General features: G+C 37.3%; 3 protein-coding genes across 6 annotated transcripts; 2 read left to right on the top strand and 1 right to left on the bottom strand.

Moving 5' to 3' along the window:
* Positions 1-39: 39 nt before the first annotated feature.
* Positions 40-17,258, bottom strand: BORA (BORA aurora kinase A activator). Of its 4 annotated transcripts, none has more exons than XM_041419914.1 (12): positions 16,843-17,258; positions 16,325-16,495; positions 15,165-15,271; positions 12,754-12,799; positions 11,293-11,374; positions 10,665-10,730; positions 9,855-9,911; positions 8,102-8,319; positions 6,557-6,710; positions 4,934-5,532; positions 4,430-4,561; positions 40-2,959 (listed from the first exon to the last, which is right to left on the bottom strand). In XM_041419914.1, the coding sequence occupies exons 2-12, from the start codon at positions 16,478-16,480 to the stop codon at positions 2,774-2,776; spliced, it is 1,803 nt and encodes a 600-aa protein (XP_041275848.1). In that variant the 5' UTR covers positions 16,481-16,495; positions 16,843-17,258; the 3' UTR covers positions 40-2,773. The 4 variants fall into 4 exon arrangements, with proteins under 4 accessions (XP_041275848.1, XP_041275849.1, XP_041275847.1 ...); XM_041419915.1 differs by having other exon boundaries at positions 17,054-17,258; XM_041419913.1 differs by having other exon boundaries at positions 16,325-17,258.
* A 100-nt stretch (positions 17,259-17,358) lies between these two features.
* Positions 17,359-19,518, top strand: LOC121344185 (mitotic-spindle organizing protein 1). Its single transcript, XM_041419931.1, has 2 exons — positions 17,359-17,519; positions 19,361-19,518. Exons 1-2 carry the CDS (start codon positions 17,471-17,473, stop codon positions 19,516-19,518), a joined length of 207 nt encoding a protein of 68 aa, XP_041275865.1. The 5' UTR covers positions 17,359-17,470.
* A 35-nt stretch (positions 19,519-19,553) lies between these two features.
* Positions 19,554-22,689, top strand: LOC121344184 (mitotic-spindle organizing protein 1-like). The gene is made up of 3 exons (XM_041419929.1): positions 19,554-19,590; positions 20,607-20,752; positions 22,138-22,689. The coding sequence occupies exons 1-3, from the start codon at positions 19,554-19,556 to the stop codon at positions 22,159-22,161; spliced, it is 207 nt and encodes a 68-aa protein (XP_041275863.1). The 3' UTR covers positions 22,162-22,689.
* Positions 22,690-23,674: the final 985 nt, after the last annotated feature.

Genomic DNA, 23,674 nt, shown 5'->3' with positions numbered 1-23,674 from the left:
TTTCTGTGCATTCTCTTTAGCACCTCAGAACTGAAAGAAGTAATTGAACAACAGAGGTATTAAAGAAATGTCTTTATTCTGTTTCACTATTCAATTTACAATTAGACATGTTAAATGACTCTCGTTAAAACTACTGATATTAAGTTAATGTAAACAATGACCGTTTTGTGCAATGTGTGCCAACCAATGCATTAAGAACTACTACAGAAACAGAATGGTCAAGTGATTTCCATGGTAATTTGCACAGCAGGTTTCTTCTACAAATCAATCATACAAACATGATAAAAAAATAGGCATGTTTCCATAAAATAAATATTTCCCATCTAACTGAACACTACAAAACAGGACAAAAAATACAGGCAATCCAGGTGGGGGCATCCTTAATCACTTCTCAGATTCACCCATTTCTGCTCTTATGCTTTTCTTAGCTTTAAGAAAATACTAATACAGGATAAAATTAAATACTTTAGGGATTGCTTTTTTTACTTGTGAATACTTCAAAAGCCTCTGATCATTTAACATACTATGAAAATAATCAAAAAACTTAGTTAAAAAGTAAAACCAAATCTTAAATTATACATGTAACTCAGAAAAATTCATAAACACATAATTTGGGCTACCCTCCTTAATGTTCATTAAATTTACATTACTATTTTAGTAATCACAATTGCAAAAATAAATCCTTTGTACAGAACTTTCAATTGATTGTTGTTAAAATTATCATGAGAAACAGAAATGACACAAGGTCATACGTAACTTTTAAATCTCAGACAAGTTGTATCGTGCTTTTGAGTGACAAAACTTAGAAGCTAAAGCTAAAACATTTTGAAGGCCCTATTCTATAAAATTTGTTTTCCAGAAGTTCATCTCCTACTTATAACAAAATTAATTCCTTAACTGTTATTAATTCAGTGTATTTCCAGCTTCCAGTAGAGCACTGTTTGAAGATAATGAAACAGCTAATATATGACACTAGATTCCATTACTGTCAATCCCACATGCATTACAGAAGTAAAAATAATACACGTTTGCTCATTAGATTTCTAAAGTAAACTTTTTAGTATTTATTTTTGCAATGTGAGAACTACAATCAAGTGATGCAGACAGATGTTTCCCTTTTTCTTAAATAGGCTTTTCAGAAAGCCTTCACTAGGAAATTATTAATGAAAGTATTTCAAGAACTGTTCCATTCAAACACCACACAACTCCCAGGTCTACTACACTGATTTTAATGCCAAAGGATTCTGTTCACACCTTCCCTTTTGAGATTTTTTAAAAATGCTATTTTGCCTTCAAATAACTTAGATCTGACCAATAGGTTTCAGGCCTATTGTGCCAATAGCTGCTCATCAGCCACCATCTCTCACTTTGGTACAAGCTTTTCTGTGGATTGTGGCATAGAACAGAAAGCAGAACTTAAATTCAGTATCCTGGGACATCCTTGCTGTGAAAAGAGAGGAATACTGCTTCACCTGGAACACTGGTAGAATGGACTTCTCTTTTTCATTAATCCAATTAAGTTTACCAGAGATCTACATAAACAGAGCCCTGAAATACCAGTGTATCCCTTATCTCTTCTTTCCCTCTTGGTCATTAGGGCCACAAGATTACCATCTGGATTTTCCCCCCCTATTCACATTTATAAATTCCAGAAGGTTCTTTTAAACAAATACAAGCAAATTCAACTAAATCTGATTTGATTACACAAAGGGAGTTCTGGGCTTCTGACACCCCCCCACACCCCATAATCCATTATTTTAATTAACTGATGGTTTTCTTGAAAGGATCAAAGGTTTGCTTTTTGGTAATAAATGGCATGCAAAAGTTAATTATTTTTTTAAGGCTTTATCTAAGTATTTTGGTAATTTCTGTAAGCAACATAATAATACTAGGAATGAAGAAAGGCTGCACCATTTTCTTAGTGATAGTACTGAGACCAATGAATCTTACTGCACCTTCTTAGGTTCCTTCCAAAGAGTACCAGGGCATCAATTTGGACACAGTTGTTCTTCAGAGACACTGGTAGTGTCAGGTGATCAACTCCAAGTTTAGTACTAATACAATTACCAAAGCAACAACACTATCTTTTAATTTTAAGGTAACCAATAATACATTTTACTTAAACCTAACTAACATTACAGATTTCTGTCAAACCAAGGAAAAAGCTGTTCAGAGAACTACTAAACAGCTTCTTCTAACATAAAGCTCATTTTATATTTCTAAGAGAACTAAACTTGGCATTTGCTTTCATCACACCCCAGCAGTTCACTTCTGTCCAGTGACTTACTCTTGGTACTAGTGGTAGTATTTATGAAGCCACACCATATATCTGGTTGGAGAAAAGCAATCCAAAACCAAACTAATACCCATTCCACTTTTTCTTTCCCACAAAGAAAAATGCCCCTCATGCCATTAGGAGGGACAAATCTTAAAATCTAAGTGATTTTGCCGTTATATTCGTTCCTATGCAAGTTATCCTAGGCTGGTCATGGAATCCACCCTAGTCACAGAAGGAATACAATTCTGAAAAAAACCCCTGTTGTTTCTTTGTACCAAATCTAGACACTAATTTTCAAAAAGGATCACTTAATGACACCAATCAATTTCTTATAAGACCTGAAAAATCCCCATTATTTAAAAACTCCCTTAATATATACCAAACAGTTAATTACATTTGCATTAGAAAAGCAAAATAGTATATATAATCCAGGTAATTGAGGTCATATGTATAAAAATTTATTAGAAACCACAGATTAAGTTCTCCATCAGAAAACTACACACCACTTTTGTGAAATCCCTGAACTTGATTTTCATTTTTATGTTTCCAAGCAGAAATGTTGCAAGTTGCATTTTGACCAAATACTGTGCTATGTGTTTTGGCTTTCTGAAAACAGGATTGCTTCTCTGGAGATTTTGTTCTCAGCAACTGATTGTCCTTATGGCTTACAACAGAACACTCCTAGGTGAATAAGAAAAAGTTAGTTTTAAAACCGTTTTAACAGAAATTCTCCAAAAGAAACAAGATCCAAGATCACTAACTGCAAATCTCAAGTACAGTAAGTACCTTAAGTACCAACTCTATGCTTCTGAAATGAGAAAGAAATGAAGTAACACATCTTCTCTACACAGATCTTTGAAACATGCTGTCTGCAAGAACTACCTCATTTCAAGAGTTCAGTGAATGTCTGAATGAGCCTGACTTGGATCTTTCAGCCAGCAATGTCTGTGCTTTTTTCTTTTCGTTCCCTGGGGATTCTCAGTTGTAAGAACTGAATGAAGCACTTAATGCCTTCACACTTTACTCCTAATCTAAAATGCAAAATTTGGCTTAGTCAGGACCCAGCAGTTCAAGGACTAACAGTGGGAAAAGGCAGCTGCATGACATTGGCAAGTCCTTCTAGGACGGGTTTGATACCAGACAAGTGATTCTGGCAAGCACATGCACACATAAAATCCATGTCCAACAGAGTGACCGAGGCAGGAACTTTGATGAGTATTTTTAGAAGTTAATGACAAAATATCTATTGTTCTTGTAAGGGTGCATTTGTCCTTGTCTTAAATGAAAAGTTTAAAATTTGGTATCAGTGGTCTGTAAGACACCATCAGTCAGCATTTCCCCTTGGCAGAGAAGTGGCTTTTAGCATGTCACATCCAGAAGAGAAGTCAGGGCTAAATGGGTTTGAGTTTTTTTCATAATCTGGTACTAATGGTCAGTACTGTCTCCCTCCCCTTGAAGGACGTGCAAGACACAGCAGACCATAAACTACTAAGTGTGTAGCATCATGTGACCATAATTACTGAGAGGAGATGATCTTTGCTCTCTTCTCCACAGAAACTAGCCCTGCTTCAAGTCTCTGGAAGAAGTAGAACTTTTTCCTATCAGTCACAAGATTAAGGGGTTGGGAGCTTTGCTAGATACGTATTATCATTTGTAATGTGTTTTTCAGATAGATCCACAAAGGGCTTGTATAAAGACTGTACCCATGCAGAAAGTTCTCCACCAAGTCAGCATGCCAGGTATGGTCTAGAACTCAATGGTAAGTCTATAAAAATTAGCAGCAGACAATTTTTCTCCAGAAATGTCCTTCTCCACAGACACATGTTTAAAACTTAGCAATAAATGAAGCAGCAAGAACAGAAGAAACAAAAATTACAGACTGCAATAGTCATGAACAGCCTCACCACTACTCTTCATGCATATACCTCAGTTTCCTTCAAAACAGCCTTTGCTTTTATCATAAAACATTAATTTTTTTGCCAGTTTAAGGTATTTGTTGTACATTTATTCAATATAGTCTCTGAACCGACACTACATTAACATCTTCATTATCATCTGACAGTCTCTCCCCTCAGGCTCCCTGAAACCAAATAAAATGGGGAATGAATGCTTTAGATGAGAAGCTTATAATTTTTTAACCACAATTCCTACCTTTGTTTTAAGCAGCTGAGATTTATTCTGAAACACAATAGTGCTCACATCATTCTCTCTGCAACTGTTTTCAGCCCCTGCAGTATCCATAATGCTATTTCCACAAGTCTGTGTATTGTAACCACTGTCCACCTGAAATCAAAGAGCAGGGCTTGAAAAATGTACTGTCATTTAACACAAATAAATCCCTCAGATACCTGGTATGATTTGCATTTGATTAACAGAACTTAATCCAACAAACCAACTATGACCAGTTAGTAACAAAAGCAAATTGTAAACAGATCTGTCAGCATTTGTTCGGATCAAGTTAAATATACTAATGTACACAGCAACACAAAAATAATTGCTACGCTAACTCCTCCGAAAGAGGGGATAAAGGGAAGGGATAAAAGTCACAATACCACCTGGATGCCACATCTAATAAGAGAAAATAACAATTACTTCCAGATTAGTATACATATGTTGAGCTCAGTTTTACAGAGAAGCCAAAAATTATATTTTTACCTGAATACTACTGTTGTCACAAGGAATTGCACTGCTTTCTGCAAGAGGTGACATGCACATGCGAGAGCTTTCAATACTGAAAGTAATGCCTGTCATAAAGCTGGTCATTGGTGCATTGCTACTGCCAATTGTTTCTTTCATCCAGGTGTTTTCCTCTGACACTTCAGCTGCATCAGCCATGTCTACGGTATTATTTTCCTTTAAGCCTTCTATATCCTGAAATGATGGCAACCTTTGATGACAACCTTCTGAGTGATCTGGTGCAATAGATACAGTTGCCACCACAAGATGTGTACCATGTGCAAAAGTATCACTGTCTTCCTGATGTAGGTTTATTCCTTTATCCATTTCTGGGAACCGAGCTTCTGCTGGAGAAGTGTTTTCCTTGTCTTCCTCATCCTCATGATTCTCAACTGCAATTGGTATTCTAATGACAGAAGTCTGATATTGGGCAGTTCCTCTACAGGCTCCAAGTCTCATAGGAGAGCAATTTTTAATTGGAGAACAACCATCTATGTAAGGACTTCTTGTACTTGGGGGTGTCATTCTATTTGAGGAAGAAGGAATATCCGGAGAACGAAATGTAAATTTTCTTTGGTCTGAAAAAAAAGAGCAAAGTTTAACTTCAGCTGATATCTGATAGAAAAACTCATCATTCTCAAGGCCCTGCAGTCCACTGAATAATTTATGGCCAACTACACAGTATTTCATTGACTGCTGCCTCCCAACCCAACCAAACAAGCAACCCCAAAAACCAAACCCACCACCCACACATTTCAGCTACCATGGTAAAGGCAAGGTTTTATCCCTCCAAATTTCTTTTCTTTGACATGATTTGCTGTATTGGAGACCTTGTATTTTTAAATGTCATTACTATACAAAGGGAAATGGGTGAAGGCTGGTTTAGTGTAGTCCATCTGTCATTAGTTTTTTTCCTAAATGAATGTCGATACACAATCTATAGGTATTTAAATTTTTGGCAGCAATGAAGTTTAAGATCAAACAAGTGAGAAAACACCTGTGCAACCTCCATATAAAATGGTGTAAAATACCATTAATCAAAATGTGTAAAAGTCATGCATAAATATGTATAATCATGCCAAATCTGTATAATCATGTATAAACAAGGCTTATGCCTTACCAGGTATGGACACAGCATGAAACAGTGACATTTTCTAGAGCAATGAGGACATAAAGTGTTTGTGATTTCTTCATTAATCATTTAATTTCAAATAATCTTCATGATGGATGATTTGAAAGCTCAAGCTGAACATTCTTTGCCCATTGATATTAAAATACTTCAGGCTGGGCCAAATCAGAATTGTAACCTGACTAAATTCAGGCACGTGGCTTTAAAACCCCTCCTACACTAGATTAAATTAACCCTTTTAAATTTTCTTCATTCTTATTGTGTCTCAATGCCTTCTGAAATATTTTCTCTAGTTGATCAGTTGCAAGCATATATGTTTCATTGTTTCACATATTTCACTGCTGAACAGAAGATGTGTTACACAGCAGACCGCTGGTCTGCCAAGCACAGAAACTCATCTCCAAACAGAAAAACGTTCTAGTAAGAATTTAGAAGTTTTTATAACAAAAATGTATTACTCAATTAAACCATACCTGAGAGTGGTGTTTTTCTTATGTGAAAAGCAATTGGTGAAAAAGCCGGAGAACCATGAGGTGCAGGAGACCCCTCTGAAAATGGGGGACTGGTTATACTTCCCAGACTATAAGCTCTTGTTCCTCCCTGAATAGGACTTGATGAAAACTGACCCTTCAGAATAAAAAAAATAATCAAACCCACAGAGCATTATTTTCATAAGGTAAGCTGTGGCTAATATATATACATAAAATTGTTCTAAGTGAAATGCTTAATACGGCAGCACTGCGAAAGACCAACCCTTTACAGTGACAGTCTCTAGTTTAGCTTAAATACTCCAATTGTAGCTCTGCACCTGGACCTTATGCCTCCACACAGGGGAAAAGAGCAATGGACACAAACGGTCACCTAATAGGACTATTTCATCCACTATACTTAAGAACTATGAGAAACGTAAACAGAGAATTAATGCTATCCATGTATCTAGTCAAGTGTTTAAATTTCTTATCATGTCACTGCAGATGAAAGCCACTATTTATATTTTGCTATAATACAATTTACTTAATTCATCAGTAGCTACAGAAGTGTTTCTCTTTAAGAGAAGGACCTTGCTTAAGACTATCAAGCAAATAAACAAAAAAAACCCCAAGAAAACCCTAACCAAACAACAACAACAACAACAACAAAAAAAAAAAAAAAAAAAAAAAAACCCCAAAAACCCAAAAAAAAAAAAAAAAAAAAAAAACCCAAAAAACCCAAAAAAAAACAAAAAAAAAAAAAAGACCACCAAAAACCCAAAAAACCAACAACAACAAAAAAACCCAGAACAAACCCACCCCCTCACCCAACCATCACTTCTGGCACTATAATTATATTGTAGGAATTCTTTACTAGGTTACCTTTTTTTTTTAAGCTACACTATCCTAGTGTAGGTAGGTTTTTTCCATGCACTTCAAACAACCACACAGATGAAAATACATCACCTAAACCACTTCAGCTATGTCCACATGGGGATAAGGTTTATCTTGTTTAATTTAAAAAATGGACATTTCATTCTGTGTTCTAATAAATGTCTATTCCTCTGAAAACTCTGGCCAATAGGAAAGAAAAAGGCATATTTAGCACTGCACTTCAAAGATCCACATTTCTTTCACTACAAATGAGCTTATGAGATTTAAAGGAAATATAATTATACCACAGGTTCATATAAACTGTTATTGTAGGCAGTAATTCATGGATTTAAACAGGACTTTTTTTGTAGACACTTTTTATGGGGAAAAAAAAAGGTTTTAACATCTTTCAGCAAGTCTTTTGTATGTTTTAATTCCTTCTCCCTTTTCATAACAAAATTAAAACATAATTCCTAATACAAAAGAATAGTAGCATAACAAAATAATTTGAAATAATAAAATGTCAGTAATATATTCTTTCAAGACTTTTGTTCACATATTTTTTTCAGAATTTGAAAAAAAACCCAAAAAACAAATAAAAAACCCAAAGTTTTAGTCTAACTCCTACTCTCTCATAAAGTACATCGCACCCAGCCTACAAAACAGGCTACTTACTGAACTAGATGTGTCCAGGGGGCTTCTGCACCGGACTGGAGATAATTCTATGGAACAAAGCACTCCGAGCGGCTGACTACCACGTGGACTATGCAAAGAAGGGGACAAACATGCAGATACATTCCCATTTTCTTCTAAAAACAGCTTTCTTCTGAGTGATGAAGAGCTTAGATTTTCCTGAGACTGATCAGCAAATTCATCAGTTCTAAAATATTCACCTAGAAATGTGGGGAAAAAATTGTTTCCAATACTAATGTAGGAAAAAAAATAAATTCAATTACAGAGACATATATAATTAAGTTAAAACATTTAATCTAATTTACCAATACAGCAACTAATTAATCAGTTTAGGCACCTATCCCAAGGGATTGCTTGTCATCCCTACAAAAAGTCACCTCTGTGTACTAATGGTCATTCCACTTCTGCCTATCGTCCCTTTATACTAAAGTCTGAATTGAAAAAATAAAAAATATTGGCTTCTATCTACTTACTGATCTTTCCCCAGAAATGTATTATTATTCCTCACATCTGAGCTGTCAAACTGGGATTATTTTACTATCCAAGCAAACCTAGACTCTTTTTCAGGTCTTCCATACACTTTGATGGTCTTCATGATAGATCCAGAGGCAAACCAGATTAGAATTGAAGAAAGTACAAGTAGTTAGCTGTTTACAGTAGGAAAGCACAAACTAAAACCCATTAAAATATGCTCAGATTTACCAGATTATTTTAGATTTTTTTCCTCTTGCTCTATTCTAGTTGGATATTCCCTGTAGGAGAAATTTTTCATGAACTCCCAAACTATGTATTGATGGAAGCATTTGTTAAGACAAAAAACAAAGGCAATAAATATGTTTTGTTGGCCCACAGTCGTGGTTCTGAATTTCAGCACTGGGATAAGAGCATACAGCCAAAATGCTGAGCTGGCTTGTACCCACTGTGCCCACCTATGAGCTGTAAGATCAGGCCCTTCCAGCCCCCTTGCCTGAGAAGGTGGTAGCAATTGGTCAATGTAGCACTTACAATCAGACAGTTAATTTGGAGTCCTGCCTCCTCACCCAGCAGACATGGCTTTTTTGCCACCACACAACTTCTAGTCCCCACCGTCATTTCAGGTACACTAAAGCCAAAGTTACAGCTCAGCCTTACTCAAGGCAAGGCTGGGCTTTGAGATTTCTGGCTGGCACCTGTACAAACAGCTCTGGTAAGACAAATTACTGCTCTGTTTGGGAGAGGCACAGGCTATCTAGAATCACAGAGCATCCTGAGTTGGGACACACAGGATCATTGAAGTCCAGCTCCTGGTCCTGCACAGGACCTCCCAAGAGTCACACCATGTGCGTGAGAGCATTGGCCAAATGCTTCTTAATTCTGTCAGGCTGGTGCTGTGACCACTTCCCTGGGGAGCCTGTTCCGTGCCCAACCATCCTCTTATATCCAACCTAAACCTCCCCTGACACAATTTCAGGCCATTCCCTCAGGTCTTGTCACTGGTCACCAGAGAAAAGTGACCAATGCCTGCCCCTTCTCTTCCCTCATGAGAAAACTGTAGAAGGCCATGAGGTCTCCCCTCAACCACCTGCAGGCAGAACCATTTCCAGTCATGCAGTAACTGTCTATTGAGAATACATACTTAGAACTTTCATTCACACATTTCTTTTTCAGTATTTCACAAGACAAACACAGCCAACAACACAAAACCAAGTTTTCTATTTAGACATTCATAATTAAATTTAGATATTACATGACATACCTAGTATTTTCTCTAAATTAAAATCCACTGGCAAAGACAGTACTGTCTGACAAGCAGCTGCAACGAATAAAACCAACAAAATTAGCTTACAGTGACCTTTTACCAAAGCTGTAGAAACAAAAATTCACTTTCAAATTGCACTGCAATTAAGGTATTTCAATTACAGTTGCAATAAGGAAAAGTGTTAATTAAAGTACAATTCTGATTTGACAACACTGCATGCAGCACACTAGGCTTAGAGATAAAACCCAAGAGTTTTAAGAATGCCTCCCTAGAGGCTTTTATGTTAACTGAGAAGAGAGGTCTCTGAAGAAAGAAAGGATTCAAAAGAAAGCAGCAGAAAAATAAAAATACCTTGGGGAAAACCAGTAACTATTTATCTAAAATGATGCAGTTTAAAAGATGTATTAAGATTTCTAATATTTACTTGGCATAGAAAATAATCATGATTCTCTAACCCAAAACAATCCAACATACTAAAGATTTTTCAAAACTGTAATTTACTTGTAAATCTGAAGCTCACATTCACTTTTTAATCCAGAAAAAGTACAGACACTGAGTTGGAAAAAATGCATTCCACAGTCTACAGTGGACTTTTTCTTTTACTTGAAAAAATGCAACAGAGTATAACAGAATGAAATTTCTATGAGAAATGGATATTAAAATTAACAGTACCATACAATTAAAGAAAAACTATTTCTACAGTAACCCTAACAAACAAAATGTTTCCTTCTGAAATTTAATATCCATTAAAAATGGTTTTTTTTGTTCATAGAAAGCCTGTAAGTTTAGGCATTGCCTTTTACTCACCATTGCTTTTCCCAGGCTGCAAGCTCAGCTGTCTTCCAATTGGAGAAATGTTATTTATATCTATGGCTGGAAAACATAGAACTTAAATTTAAACATGCACTGCACATAGTTTTGAAATGTAGCAACATTAAGTTAGAATACTTAATACAACCAAACAAAATTTTTGCATCAATGTTTGGAAGAGATTAGAAAGGAGTACTGAGAAAAGGTTACCATTATAGCTATCAAGAGAATTTCAGCATGTTTCTATTCAAAAAAAGTTTAGTGAAGTAGCATCAACATTGCCCAAAACGTTGTCTCCTCCTGTCTCTACATGACACAGATTTAAAACAAAATAAAGAGGCTGTGTTCAAGTAAAACACATTTCCAGAAAATCATTCAGTCTGGACTGGAGAAAGGTGAAGATACACTTCAACTTTTTTTATGCAGCTGAAGAACACATTAGACTATTTTCTTTCACCATTCACTTTACCAGATTTCAGATTATGCCTTATGTTCTCTGCCCTTAAAGTGATTCTTAAAATTAAAGTGGTTCTTAAAATTTAAACTGAGGTTGAAAAAAAAAGTTATGCTGGATAAATTCTCTAAAAGCTGTATTATTTTGGGTGGACACACAAAAGCAACTTACATTTAGTTGAATTAAACTGAGAAACTTGCTTGCCTTCATGCTCGGTCCAAGGAGAAGGAACTATGAGTTTTTTTGTGAAAAACTGGAGTAGAATAAAAACAAACCATCTCAGCACTTTTTAAAATTTTCAACTTTAAATTTAGACTAGTACCCTGAACAAGAAAAAAAAAATGTAGAACATTTCGTTATTTTAGGCCCAAAGACATTAAAGAATAAACAATTTTACCTGAAGACCCCTATGTTCTTTATGACCCATAGCACCTCAGATCCTTCAAGTGTGCAGAGTGAAAACTATACACAAGTTCCTTTTAACAGTAATTACTCATTTTCAAAATTGAATTGTTACTACCATGCCTCTTGCATAGTAATTTAAAAAGAATTAGTTTTAAATTTTCAGTTTGTTAAGTTTTATTTTGACAACTGAGCTATTTCACAGAAGTGACAGACACTGCAGTAACAGTGATAAACCAAGGCTTTTTGGCAACATTATTATTGTTAGTGTATTTGGCTAAACTGGTTAGTGGTGAAACACTTTTGAGTACTGGCAGTTCAATTTTTTTCTGTGAACCAGAAACTGTCCACCATCACAGCTGTACTGGGAAACACCCTGATGCTGACGAGACAAACACTATTACAAAGCTTCAAGAAATACATGGCAAATCCTGTTCCCAAATAAATGCAAGACTCAAAGTAAATGAAAAAACCTCAGTTTGAAATACACAGCTATTAAAGGTATAATTTTTATCAGAGACAGGGTTTCAAGCTGTTCAGCTGCATAATCCATTAGGTTATATCTCACAAAGAGAAAATACCCATTTTAATGCAAATTTAGAGCAGACCATCTTAGCTGCAGGTCAGCTACACAGCTCCTTTATGGAATCATAAAACATTTTTTGTTTGTAGAGACAGAAACTGATAGACCTGCCTATCAGAGACTTATTTCTTTTTTTAATTGAAAATAACATTGAAGATTTCTGTAGTGAACATTTTAAACACTTTATTTTTCCTTCTCTGCGTGAAAAGCAAAATGAAAAATGGATGAGAAAACACAAGCTACCAGAATAAAGTCTTCCATCCAACAAAGCAGACTTTAGAAGAAAAAAAAAAAAACCACACAAATTCTCCAATATTTCAAAAAATGCACTATCACTCTAACTGTTACTGTAAACCCCCAATTCTCAATCATTGTTTCTAACCTGAGGTTAATAAGAGTTCTATTACAGGAACATTACCACTAGCCAAGAAAAACAAAAGAAAGAAATCTCTTGGTTTGACCTACATGTGTCTGAAAGAAGAGGGGAAGAAAAGGAGTGTGTGGATTCCAGCTACAACTGCAAGGGATGAGGATGTACAATTACTTTCTTACTGAAATATAAAAAGCTTCTGGGTTTTGAAATCCTGTAAAAGATGTGAATCTTTTCTGTAGACAAATCAGTATTTGATAGCATGAAGTTTTATTACCTCCTCAATAGCTTTTTGCCTTCTGTCTTCTGTCTCCTTATCAATTCTAAGTAACAAATGAAAAACAACTCCATTATCAAAACCATCACATAAGCAGGAAAATATGTAAAGTCCAGCCATATAATAATTTATAGATACTCAAGAGGAACTTTATAAATTAAATTGCACTAAACCCTAAATCTTATGATGTGTTTACTCTTACGTGCAATGATCTCATACACAAATTTAGAAATATAAATCACTTCTCAATTCAGTTGACTTGAAAAATATTTGTACCATTTGGAAGTACATAATAGCAAATATTCTGTTTACTCAGCATGTCTGGACAAAAACTCAATCATAACTGATCTTCCAAAATAATTTCCAAAAAATGTATTTTACTATGAAAATTCACATGAGATTAGACTTGCACTATAAAACCAAGCAGACTAAAAAGCTGATCTGTAAGGAATTAAAAGGGCAACTGAAAACATTCCTGGAATTTGCACACTCAAATTCCTGACACAGCCCGATTTCCCAGTACAGAATTCTCTCTAGTCTAATACCCACAGCTGCCACAGCTTCTTCAGTATCACATTTCAGTTTCTAACAATGACTATATTTCCTTATGCAGCTTTTAACTTAGTTTTGAAAAAAATATTGTAGTTACTTGATGATGTGTGAGATTCTAAATTTATATTTCCTCTAACGGTCACCTTCAAGCCTGACTTTCACTTACTACAGTGTAATTTACTATAAAATTTTTTGAAGCTTGTAAATGTTCATAATTTTCTTAGCTGAACCACCTAATACTTTGATTCACAGTTCATATTACCCTTGAATAATTTTAGAAATCAGCCAGATAACAAGATATTATTAGATACACAAGCACATATAGATGTGACAAATACATAACTTCTCACAGCTCTCTCTTTTATGCCTATTAGACATATAGACTTTGAATATATCTGCAGTGTTTGGACATGCCACCTTCAATTACATCTGCCTAGATGATGCTAAAATGACAGATCTATGGAGGCACTTGCAGAGTTATTGTACCAAAAAAACAAGCACACAGTCACTGTGGATTCATGCATGTGTATGCACTGAAACACGTAAGCATGGACACAGCAAATCTACACAGAGTCAAACTAGCCTCTTTCTAGTCACAGCAGATTATTAAAAAAAAAAAATGAACCACAGTGATTATGAAACATTGGGACAGACTGAAAGGACCCACTGGGACAACGCACGTTCAAATCTATAGGCCACGTCGCTCACCATCACTGGAAGTGTCACCCAAGTAATCTCCATTAAAGCTAGCTTGTCCAAGTAAGGTTCCAGAAACAATGTAATTAACTCCCTAAAAACATGTAAACATTTTATACATTTAAAATATATAAAAACCATTAGTCTGAAACCTACTGGCTGCTAGAGGAAGGACAGGAAACATGAAGACCTGGTGATTCAGATAAAGCTGGTGACAGTACTAGTTCTACAGCTTTTATTATTCAAAAAGAGAGATGTAGGTTCAGTTAGACACTAAAAACAGTAAGTTATTTCACAGTATTTTTTATGATGAGGTTGCTGAAACACTGGGACAGGTTGCTTGGAGAGGTGGTAGATGCCCATCCCTGGAAACATCCAAGATCAAGGTGGATGCGACTGAGCAACCCGATCTAGACAGGACAGGTTCATTATTCTATTCTGCAGCACTTCATGCCTTGAGGAGCAGTTCCTTCTGCAAGTTTGTATCTGAGAAATGTACAGGAGAGCCTACAGGATTCACCATTGAGGTTCCCCCTGGCTACTTTCACTAGGCACACCATTCTCTACCACTGGCATGTAAAATTATCCCTCAAGGTAAGTTCCAAATACCAAGACTGTTTTTCCCACCCGTTTTCCTCGTGCAAGTTATTTTCAGATAAGGGAAAAAAGTTGAGATAAGGTTCCCAAACTACGTCAAGTAACTAGCACTGGAACCCCCCTCCTTCACATTAATATATACCATCGAAAGAGACTGCTGGGGCTTCCCCAGTTAGTTTCCCTAGCACATCTACCCTTCTGCAGGAGCCCCAGGGACCAAAGAAGCCTCACTGTGGAGCATTCTGAGAAGACAAACTGTGTTGTTACAAGGAGCAGAGAGGGAGCCTGGTAATGATCACTGGCAAGACATTTTCTTCCTTCCACTAGCTACTTTTATCTGGCTGTCTTCCAAACTGCAATCAGAGTGGATCAGCAGCTCTTAACATTAAAAGGAAGCAACACAGAGGTAGCCTGATTTAAATATTATATCCACATAATGTAAAAAACTGTGCTAAAAGATTTTAATAAAAAGTCCTTAATGCTATGCTGAAGTGTTAATAAAGCAAAAGAACAAGTGTTCTAGTATTAAAGCTAAGTTAGCTGCATAAAAATAGATTGTAAGTTACCTAGCACGGCTCAAATACATTCCTTGGCGTCGAATGTCTTCCGAGTCTATTTCCACAGGATTTATTAGAGCAAGCTGATCAATAGACCATCTGAATTTTCCTGGGGTCTAAAGAAAGAAACAGGCATCTTAATACTTGCTATTCTAAAAAAGATAAAAATAAAACCACAGGGCAAATCTCAATGGAACAATACAATCACAGCTTCCATATAGTTTCTGTCAAAAACAATCAAAAGTGTTTCTATTTAAATTATCTACTCTAAAAAAAAGTAACTCAGGCTTCTTATCCTGCTGGTAGTGGTATTGCAAAGATTAACAACATAATATTAAGTGGAAGTTCACAAACTGAGGTGTCAGTTTCTTCTCAATTCTGACACACAGCTCTACTAAAGATACATAACTTGACATGAACATAAATTGCTTCTTCAATCCAAACTGTGGTTCCCCAAAAACTCAGTATCCTAACCAAGTTTTCCAAATAATAGTGCAGTCTTCCTTTCACTTCCCATTTCTAAGAAGACCAGAGATGCAACGGCTGTACATTCTGCAATGTCTCTCTCATAAATGCCATACAAAGGGCACAACAAAATCCAATTCAGAAATAAGAAGCTCATCCCTTTATTTAACAAAGTACAGTTCAAATATATTTGGAAAATTATCTACCAAGTGAGTCTTTTTGGTTTCATTAGCAGATTCACCTACTGTTTATCAGAAAATAATTTCAACTGCAAACCAGTATGCATTTTGTAACCAAAAAAACACTTATAGATACACAAAATCATTGACTTGAATACACAAACAGCTCACAACATAAGTGCAATTAAAACCAGCCTACTCAGAATCTAAGTAGAAACTGGTTTTCTGCACTCTAAGTAGGACCAGAGCACCACATCCAACAACTGGTCTTTATCTACTTTTCTACTGGTTTTAGCACTCAATCGCTAATATCTAAAGACAAAACAGATTTAGGTAGGGAGGAAGACTAAGTGGCAATATTACTATTTAAAAGCAGCATAGTTCTGTGAAGAGAAGAAACTCCAAATGCGACCAAAGTTCTTTAGCTTGGTACATATGTTGACATACACTAAATAAAACACCCTTTTGAATGCATTTGAAAATATTAGCGCTATATCTGCACAGTTACAACCAACTAGATCTTACAGATGAGGATTTCGTTGACTTAAAGATTGAAGGACTGGAAACAATCTGCTCCTGAAGAGTATAATAATCACTGGGACTTTCAAAAGGATTCAGGATTGTGACTCGTCCTGGAGTTTCTGGCGTTATCTGCATTTTAGCTTCTTCTATATCACCCATAACACTAAGCTATACCTGAAAAACAGGGAGAGCAAAATTAAGGAAAACAAGAAAATTAAGGAAATCATGCTTTTGACGTTTTAGGGCCACCCTGAAGGCTTTGGGCAGAGAGAAATACTCGTTTTAAGGCACCAGCAACATTTCAAAAACGAAGTTAGCTATGGGTTGGACCAATGACATAAAGTCAATAAATAAGGCTGGTACGAACAATCGCAAGCAAACAGAAACTACGAAAACGACTTAAGAAAGAACATAAAAAGAGGGATTAAGAAAAGCCAAGCAAACACCCAAACAAGGGCAAAACAACAAGCAAACAAGCCAAAAATGCAACAAACAAACAAAACAACTCCCGAACTAAGCACCAGAGGTGACCACACAGCCCCAGCGGCCGGGCAGCGATAACGCCCCGGGCGGGTCCCGCTCTGCCCGGGCGCTAAAACCGCCCGCCCTCCGCCTCAACGGGCCGGGGCAGCGCCGGCCTCGCGGGGCTCGGGCAGCAGGGCGCCTCCCGGGCCCCGGCCGCCAAGGGGACGGGAGCCCCCGGGGAAGCGGCCCCGCTGAGCCCCTCCTCACGCTTCTCCCCGGGACGGTGCCACCGCGCCGAGCCGCTCGCCGCTCTCCCAAGCCCCGCCGCCGAGGAGGCGATGCCGGGAATGCCGGGTGAGCCGGGAACGCCGAGGATGCGGGCACAGCCACCTGCGCCGTTACCCGGCCGCCGCCGCCAAGCCGCTCCCGCCCCGCCGCGCCGGGCGGCCCTTTAACCAGCCCCGCCCCCTCTGAGGATTCTGGCCAATCACGAAGAGCGGTGGGCGCCGTCGGACCAATGGCAAGGCTGCCCCTCTCTCGAACAGGCCAATCGCCAGCGCCGCCGCCGCACGAATTCAAAGAAAGCCCGCCCCAGCCACGCTCGCGCTGCGCCGGGCCGTCACGTGGGGCTGGCGGGCCCGGGCGTGCGCGGGGCGTTCCGGTTCCGGGCGCGGCGGGGTCGCCATGGCGAGCAACGCCGCCAGCCTGAACGCCGTGAGGGAGACCATGGACGGTGCGCGACAGCCCCGGGACAGCGCGGGCGGAGAGGGAGCGGGAGCGCCCGGCCCCGCCGTGGGCCGTGCACAGGAGCACCTCTCCTGGGAAGCGGGGCGCGGGTTGAGGCTACCGAAAGTTGCAGCGTGTGGCAGTTTTTGTTTTACTCAAAACAGCTCAGTCTCCGCGGAGCGAGTGTCTTTGCACCTGACGTGGCTTTTCCTTTTTATGGTTTTATTTTTTTTTAATTAGGTATTTAGCATGGAATACGAGGGGGTTTTTAGTGTCTGTGTATATTTATTTGCTCTAGTTTCCCGTTATGTGTCAGGGTTGATGTTCATAACGTGACCTGGCTCGCTGCGTCCTGGATTTCAGCCGGGGGCTGGAAGTGCGCGGGGAGTGGGAGAGAGCGAGAGGAGGGAGCGGCCTGGGCCGGGGTCAGCGGCAGCGCCTGGGCGGACCTGAGCCCCGCGTTCGGGTCTTGTCAGGAAACCAAAGTGCACTCCAAAAAAAACAACCCAAACTACACTATAGTGCGAAAGCTTTGAGGACGGTAGTCAGTGCTGCAGAACTGAAATAGATTCTGATATGGAAAAAAAAAGCAAACCCCAAATTCAGGTACTGTTGTGGGATGGGAATGTGAGAGAAGGAGTACTGGGAAATACTTTGGAGATTGATGAGCCGTGAGAAATGTGAGCAGGTGAGGGAAGTTGGGCTGCTCACTTTCAGCCTGACCGTGAGGAGTCAAAGCTGGCATGTTTTGGAGTTGTTTCTCAGTGTAGTGTGAAACTGGAATTCCACAAAATGCATACACCAAAAGCTTATGTGCAGAGTGGAAAGCAGCCAGGCAATCTGTTGAGGGTTGTTAAATGTGGAGCCTTTCTCTGAAAATGCCCTGATGAGGGAGTAGAGGCTAGAGAGAATGTTCAAGGCATAGTGCTATGTGCTATGAATTTGTTATTTTCTCAGCATCTTCCCGTGTCTTGAAGTTACAGCTGCTGTTACAAAAGGGGTTTTTTGATACAGATCTTCATGAGTTGAGCTGGTGTAAAAGTTAGCATTTCAGCCACTGATCTCCATGCAACCTGCTGCTGGAGTCAAGGCAGGACTAGCAGGACCATTATGGCTCCTCTGATGCTTCAAGAGGGTAAAACCATTTTGTGCAGATAGAGAGTGACTTCTTTGGGAAGGACAAAGAATATAAGTTCTGGTAACTGTACTTGACAACTTCACTCTTTCCACTTCTGCAGGAATGATTTAGACAGGAGGGACAACGGGCAGATTTAATGACAAAGTAAGGCTTTTGAGAACAGACATGGAAAGTGCACTAATCTTCAGATTTAGGAGCCCAGGCTTCCTGTGTAGCTATGTATGTATTTTATTTAGGATAGATACAGACATTTAGCAGTTGTTGTCTGCAAAGTTGTTAAGAGCTCAGAATTGTTTTGGAGAATTTGCTACATCTCTCTGCCAAGGACACTGCCTCAACACCTAAAGATTAGAAAGGACTTCATCAGTGTCTGGAGTCCAAAAGCACAGAGTATTCTTATAGCCTACCTTTTACCTAATTGGCAGGCATGTTAATTGTTGACTTTTTCACTTATTTTTTTTACTTTTTCCAAACCTATTATCTAGTATTAAATTTCCTGAACCAGGGAAGCACAGTGTTTATGTTAGAAGCTGTAGTTTCAGCTTATGTTGGAAGGTTGAGCATAAATATTGTTGCAAATAGCAATGGACATTTTCCATGTTCACACTGTAGAAGTGCTGTAGAATCTAAATGTTAATGAAGAACAATCTTAATCATTGAAATTTCATAGTCCGTAGGAACTAAAGTGCTTTCATTTTTTTCTGTTGCAGTTCTGTTTGAGATTTCAAGAATATTAAACACTGGCTTGGATATGGAGACGTTGTCTATTTGTGTGCGGCTTTGTGAGCAAGGGATAAACCCAGAAGCCTTATCCTCTGTTATCAAAGAGCTGCGTAAGGCTACAGAAGCTCTAAAGGTAATGCTCTAGTTTAAAAAGCTTATAAATTTGTTTTTAAGAGTCGGATGCACATGCAACTTGCTATACTTCAGTTTGTAGATTGTACTTTGATATGACTCATTTTTGAATCAAGGAAATTAGCTGTTCAATAGAGGAGGCAGTGAATGCAACTGTACATGAAACGATACAAATTACATGTTTCATAGGAATAAAATAGACTTTTCTTCTGAAGAAAAAGAACACAACCAAAACTCACAAATTTTTATTATAGTCACCATTTGTCCCTTTACCTGCATAGTATCACAAATAGATTTATGCTTTAACAAATATCACCTCATTTCGACAACCTCAGATCTAAGAGTATGCAGCAGTACTTGTAAACAGGTAAAATGCAGCTTGTTAACGTCATCTTAACATATTGCTTTTACACCCTTGTTGCTTTGAACCTTTCCAAAGAGCAGAAAGAGGATTTCATGGTGTGTGTATATATAGGGCTTTTCATATATGTGTATTTCCCTGTTTAATTAGTAGATGCATGATGTGTGTATATATAGGGCTTTTCATATATGTGTATTTCCCTGTTTAACTAGTAGATGGTAAAAAAAAAAAATCTCACTTGCATTTTAAAGGGTTTTCATTCTTTATTGTCTACCTAAACATCACAGTCAGGATTTTTACTACTGCACCTTATATTTGGCTATTTTTGAGAGGTGAAAGGGGAAACCTATATCTTGCTTCTATTCTGGAAGACTGCATACTTTATTTTTAACTTAACATTTTTCTATGCTCATGGATATTTTTTATTTGTGTCTAGGCTTAAATGTGTGCTTACGTATGCATTTAACTGTGTATATAAATAATTGATGGATGTTTTACTTCTTCCATTGCTTTCACTGGTTTCCCATTCCTGTTGCTCTCCTTTGCCTGTTTGTCCCATAACTGGTATAAAATCTACCACTGTCATTCTTCAACAACTGTGCTTTGTTGTAGTTATTCAGTGATAAAATACTAATATTCTTAATCAAATAATTGGTAGTGTGATTTATACAGTTATGATTAGTGTCGTTCTTCTGAGTTTTGTGTCAATATCTAATCTATATGGATGAGGTAATGATCAGTTCTGTTTGAGATTTCAAGAATATTAAACACTGGCTTGGATATGGAGACGTTGTCTATTTGTGTGCGGCTTTGTGAGCAAGGGATAAACCCAGAAGCCTTATCCTCTGTTATCAAAGAGCTGCGTAAGGCTACAGAAGCTCTAAAGGTAATGCTCTAGTTTAAAAAACTTATAAATTTGTTTTTAAGAGTCAGATGCACATGCAACTTGCTATACTTCAGTTTGTAGATTGTACTTTGATATGACTCATTTTTGAATCAAGGAAATTAGCTGTTCAATAGAGGAGGCAGTGAATGCAACTGTACATGAAACGATACAAATTACATGTTTCATAGGAATAAAATAGACTTTTCTTCTGAAGAAAAAGAACACAACCAAAACTCACAAATTTTTATTATAGTCACCATTTGTCCCTTTACCTGCATAGTATCACAAATAGATTTATGCTTTAACAAATATCACCTCATTTCTACAACCTCAGATCTAAGAGTATGCAGCAGTACTTGTAAACAGGTAAAATGCAGCTTGTCAACGTCATCTTAACAAATTGCTTTTACACCCTTGTTGCTTTGAACCTTTCCAAAGAGCAGAAAGAGGATTTCATGGTGTGTGTATATATAGGGCTTTTCATATATGTGTATTTCCCTGTTTAATTAGTAGATGGTAAAAAAAAAAATAAAAATAAAAAAATCTCACTTGCATTTTAAAGGATTTTCATTCTTTATTGTCTACCTAAACATCACAGTCAGGATTTTTACTACTGCACCTTATATTTGGCTATTTTTGAGAGGTGAAAGGGGAAACCTATATCTTGCTTCTATTCTGGAAGACTGCATACTTTATTTTTAACTTAACATTTTTCTATGCTCATGGATATTTTTTATTTGTGTCTAGGCTTAAATGTGTGCTTACGTATGCATTTAACTGTGTATATAAATAATTGATGGATGTTTTACTTCTTCCATTGCTTTCACTGGTTTCCCATTCCTGTTGCTCTCCTTTGCCTGTTTGTCCCATAACTGGTATAAAATCTACCACTGTCATTCTTCAACAACTGTGCTTTGTTGTAGTTATTCAGTGATAAAATACTAATATTCTTAATCAAATAATTGGTAGTGTGATTTATACAGTTATGATTAGTGTCGTTCTTCTGAGTTTTGTGTCAATATCTAATCTATATGGATGAGGTAATGATTACCATAAATTATATGAAGTAAACTCCAAAGTTTATATTTAAACTCCAATTGAGCCTTTCTTGAAAGTAGTAGGGTAAAATGTACAAGATAAAAACTGCTCAGATACAGGATGTAACACAAGTAAACAGCAGTGGCTCTTTTAGTAAAGGGTAATGGCAGTTGACGGCATTATTTTTTAGAAAATAGTAGTGTTCATTAGAAAAAATTTCCTAAGTAGCTTTTTTTTAGACCCCCTAAGTTCTCTAGGTAATTAAAAAAAAGTTACAAGAAAAGATTAAATTTAATCTACATGATGTCTCTTTTGGTGACTTGGGAAAATTTCTTTTCTGTTTCTAGGCTGCTGAAAATATGACAGGCTGACATGGGAGAAGATCTCTGCATAAGAAGAATGCCAAGTTAAAACTTACCAGGAGCTCTGGAGATTGCCACTATTAAGAAAAAAAATGAAATAAGTGTATGTGAAGATTTCAGAGTACTTCTGTAATACTTTTCAAAAGAATGGTGTATATAATAGCTTTGAAAAGTTTTTAAAAAGTTCACCAGTAATATTATGGGTATTTTTATGAACCGTTTGTGAACATAGTGCAATTGTTTTTCTTTGGCATCCTGTACATTTAAAATCACACCAGCTGCTGTACATTTCTTGAATTTAGTAGTGTGTACCAACAAACCTTGTTAGAATGAGTGCAGTTTTGTTAATGCATCATTTAAAAGTGGTAGTATGTCATGGGTTTTATCATTTGCTTTGGTAAAAAGCTACATGTGCAATTTTAGTCTTGCTTTATGGTCCAGATAGGAATGAAGCCCATGGTGACTTTATTTTAGAGCAAGGGCTGTAACTTAAGTCTCAAGCTGAAAGTAATAAATAAAGCATTTTTTAATAATGTAGGTCACGAATTGTGCTTTTGATTTCAATTCCAGTTGCTGGGAAAAGTGTTTAACTTAGATAACAAAAGTTCTTCAGCTATCCATGTATGTAAATTTAAATTCTAGATGACATGGAATGTTTCACAGAGAGCAGATGATACATTTGTTACACCTGTTCTGACTGTAGGATCTAAAAATATTGAGGCTGTATTGTTACTGCAGTACAATAGTCAGTGCGTACATGACTGACTGTGTCATGAGAAGCATCTGATTTGGTTGATGAGTGTCAGTGAGTCTTAAACAGCTGCTTGGTGCAGGAAAGTCTTCTCATTTAACACTGCAAACCTTCACTGATGCCAAAACAAGTATTAATGTCCAGTATCTCTGCACCCAGGAATTCTGCTTTGTAAGAAGATGGTTTCTTGTATCTTCATCTGCTGATGTGTAAGTTTTTGGGGTTTTTTTAAAGACTTGATTTTTTTTTTTTTTTGTTCTGCTGTTTTCAAAGTATAGCACTAATGGGACCTAAAGCAGCCTGCAGGGTTAACAGGGCAAAGCACATTTGGAAATGAACCTGGAATCTTAGTTGAGCCAAAGTTATATTTGTGCAGAGATAAAAAGTTCTTTTTACTTGAAGAGTTTACACCATATACACTCTGGATCATAGCGCTACAAAAAGCAATAAAGGAAGCTAAATACTTCATATTGCTAACAAAGAGAATAGAAAAATATTTATATTGCCCTGAATCACTTGCCTTTATTTCCAGTTAGCCTGGCCAAAACATCAGTCTGGGAAGATTCTGTAATTAACCAAACTAGGGAATTTTCAAGTGGTTTAATTTTGCACACTCATAGCAGCAATTTACAAAGGACTTTAAATGTTTGTAACCTGTACGAGAAGATATAAACAATGAAATTTACCTTTGGAAATCTGGAAATTCAGTAAAATATCCTGAAAAGTCCAGGTCAGATCAGCACAAATGAGCAATTAGCTCTCTTAATTTTC

This window comes from Onychostruthus taczanowskii, unplaced genomic scaffold, assembly GCF_017590055.1.
Source record: "Onychostruthus taczanowskii isolate IOZ18803 unplaced genomic scaffold, ASM1759005v1 scaffold62, whole genome shotgun sequence".
Classification (NCBI taxonomy): domain Eukaryota; kingdom Metazoa; phylum Chordata; class Aves; order Passeriformes; family Passeridae; genus Onychostruthus; species Onychostruthus taczanowskii.
Note: the sequence above shows the minus strand (reverse complement) of the source record. Positions and strands in the feature narration are given on the sequence as shown.

Bases quoted from the DNA above. Each gene is read 5' to 3' on its own strand.
- BORA (XM_041419913.1), bottom strand. From the start codon at position 16,480: ATGGGTGATATAGAAGAAGCTAAAATGCAGATAACGCCAGAAACTCCA. The intron at 11,375-12,753 runs GTAATAAAACTT...ATTCTACTCCAG, and splicing joins GGCAAAAAGCTATTGAGGAG to TTTTTCACAAAAAAACTCAT. The intron at 8,320-9,854 runs GTATGTCATGTA...CCACATTTCTAG, and splicing joins TAATTTAGAGAAAATACTAG to GTGAATATTTTAGAACTGAT.
- LOC121344185 (XM_041419931.1), top strand. From the start codon at position 17,471: ATGGCGAGCAACGCCGCCAGCCTGAACGCCGTGAGGGAGACCATGGAC. The intron at 17,520-19,360 runs GTGCGCGACAGC...TTTCTGTTGCAG, and splicing joins CGTGAGGGAGACCATGGACG to TTCTGTTTGAGATTTCAAGA.
- LOC121344184 (XM_041419929.1), top strand. From the start codon at position 19,554: ATGCACATGCAACTTGCTATACTTCAGTTTGTAGATT. The intron at 19,591-20,606 runs GTACTTTGATAT...GGTAATGATCAG, and splicing joins TATACTTCAGTTTGTAGATT to TTCTGTTTGAGATTTCAAGA. The intron at 20,753-22,137 runs GTAATGCTCTAG...TTCTGTTTCTAG, and splicing joins AGGCTACAGAAGCTCTAAAG to GCTGCTGAAAATATGACAGG.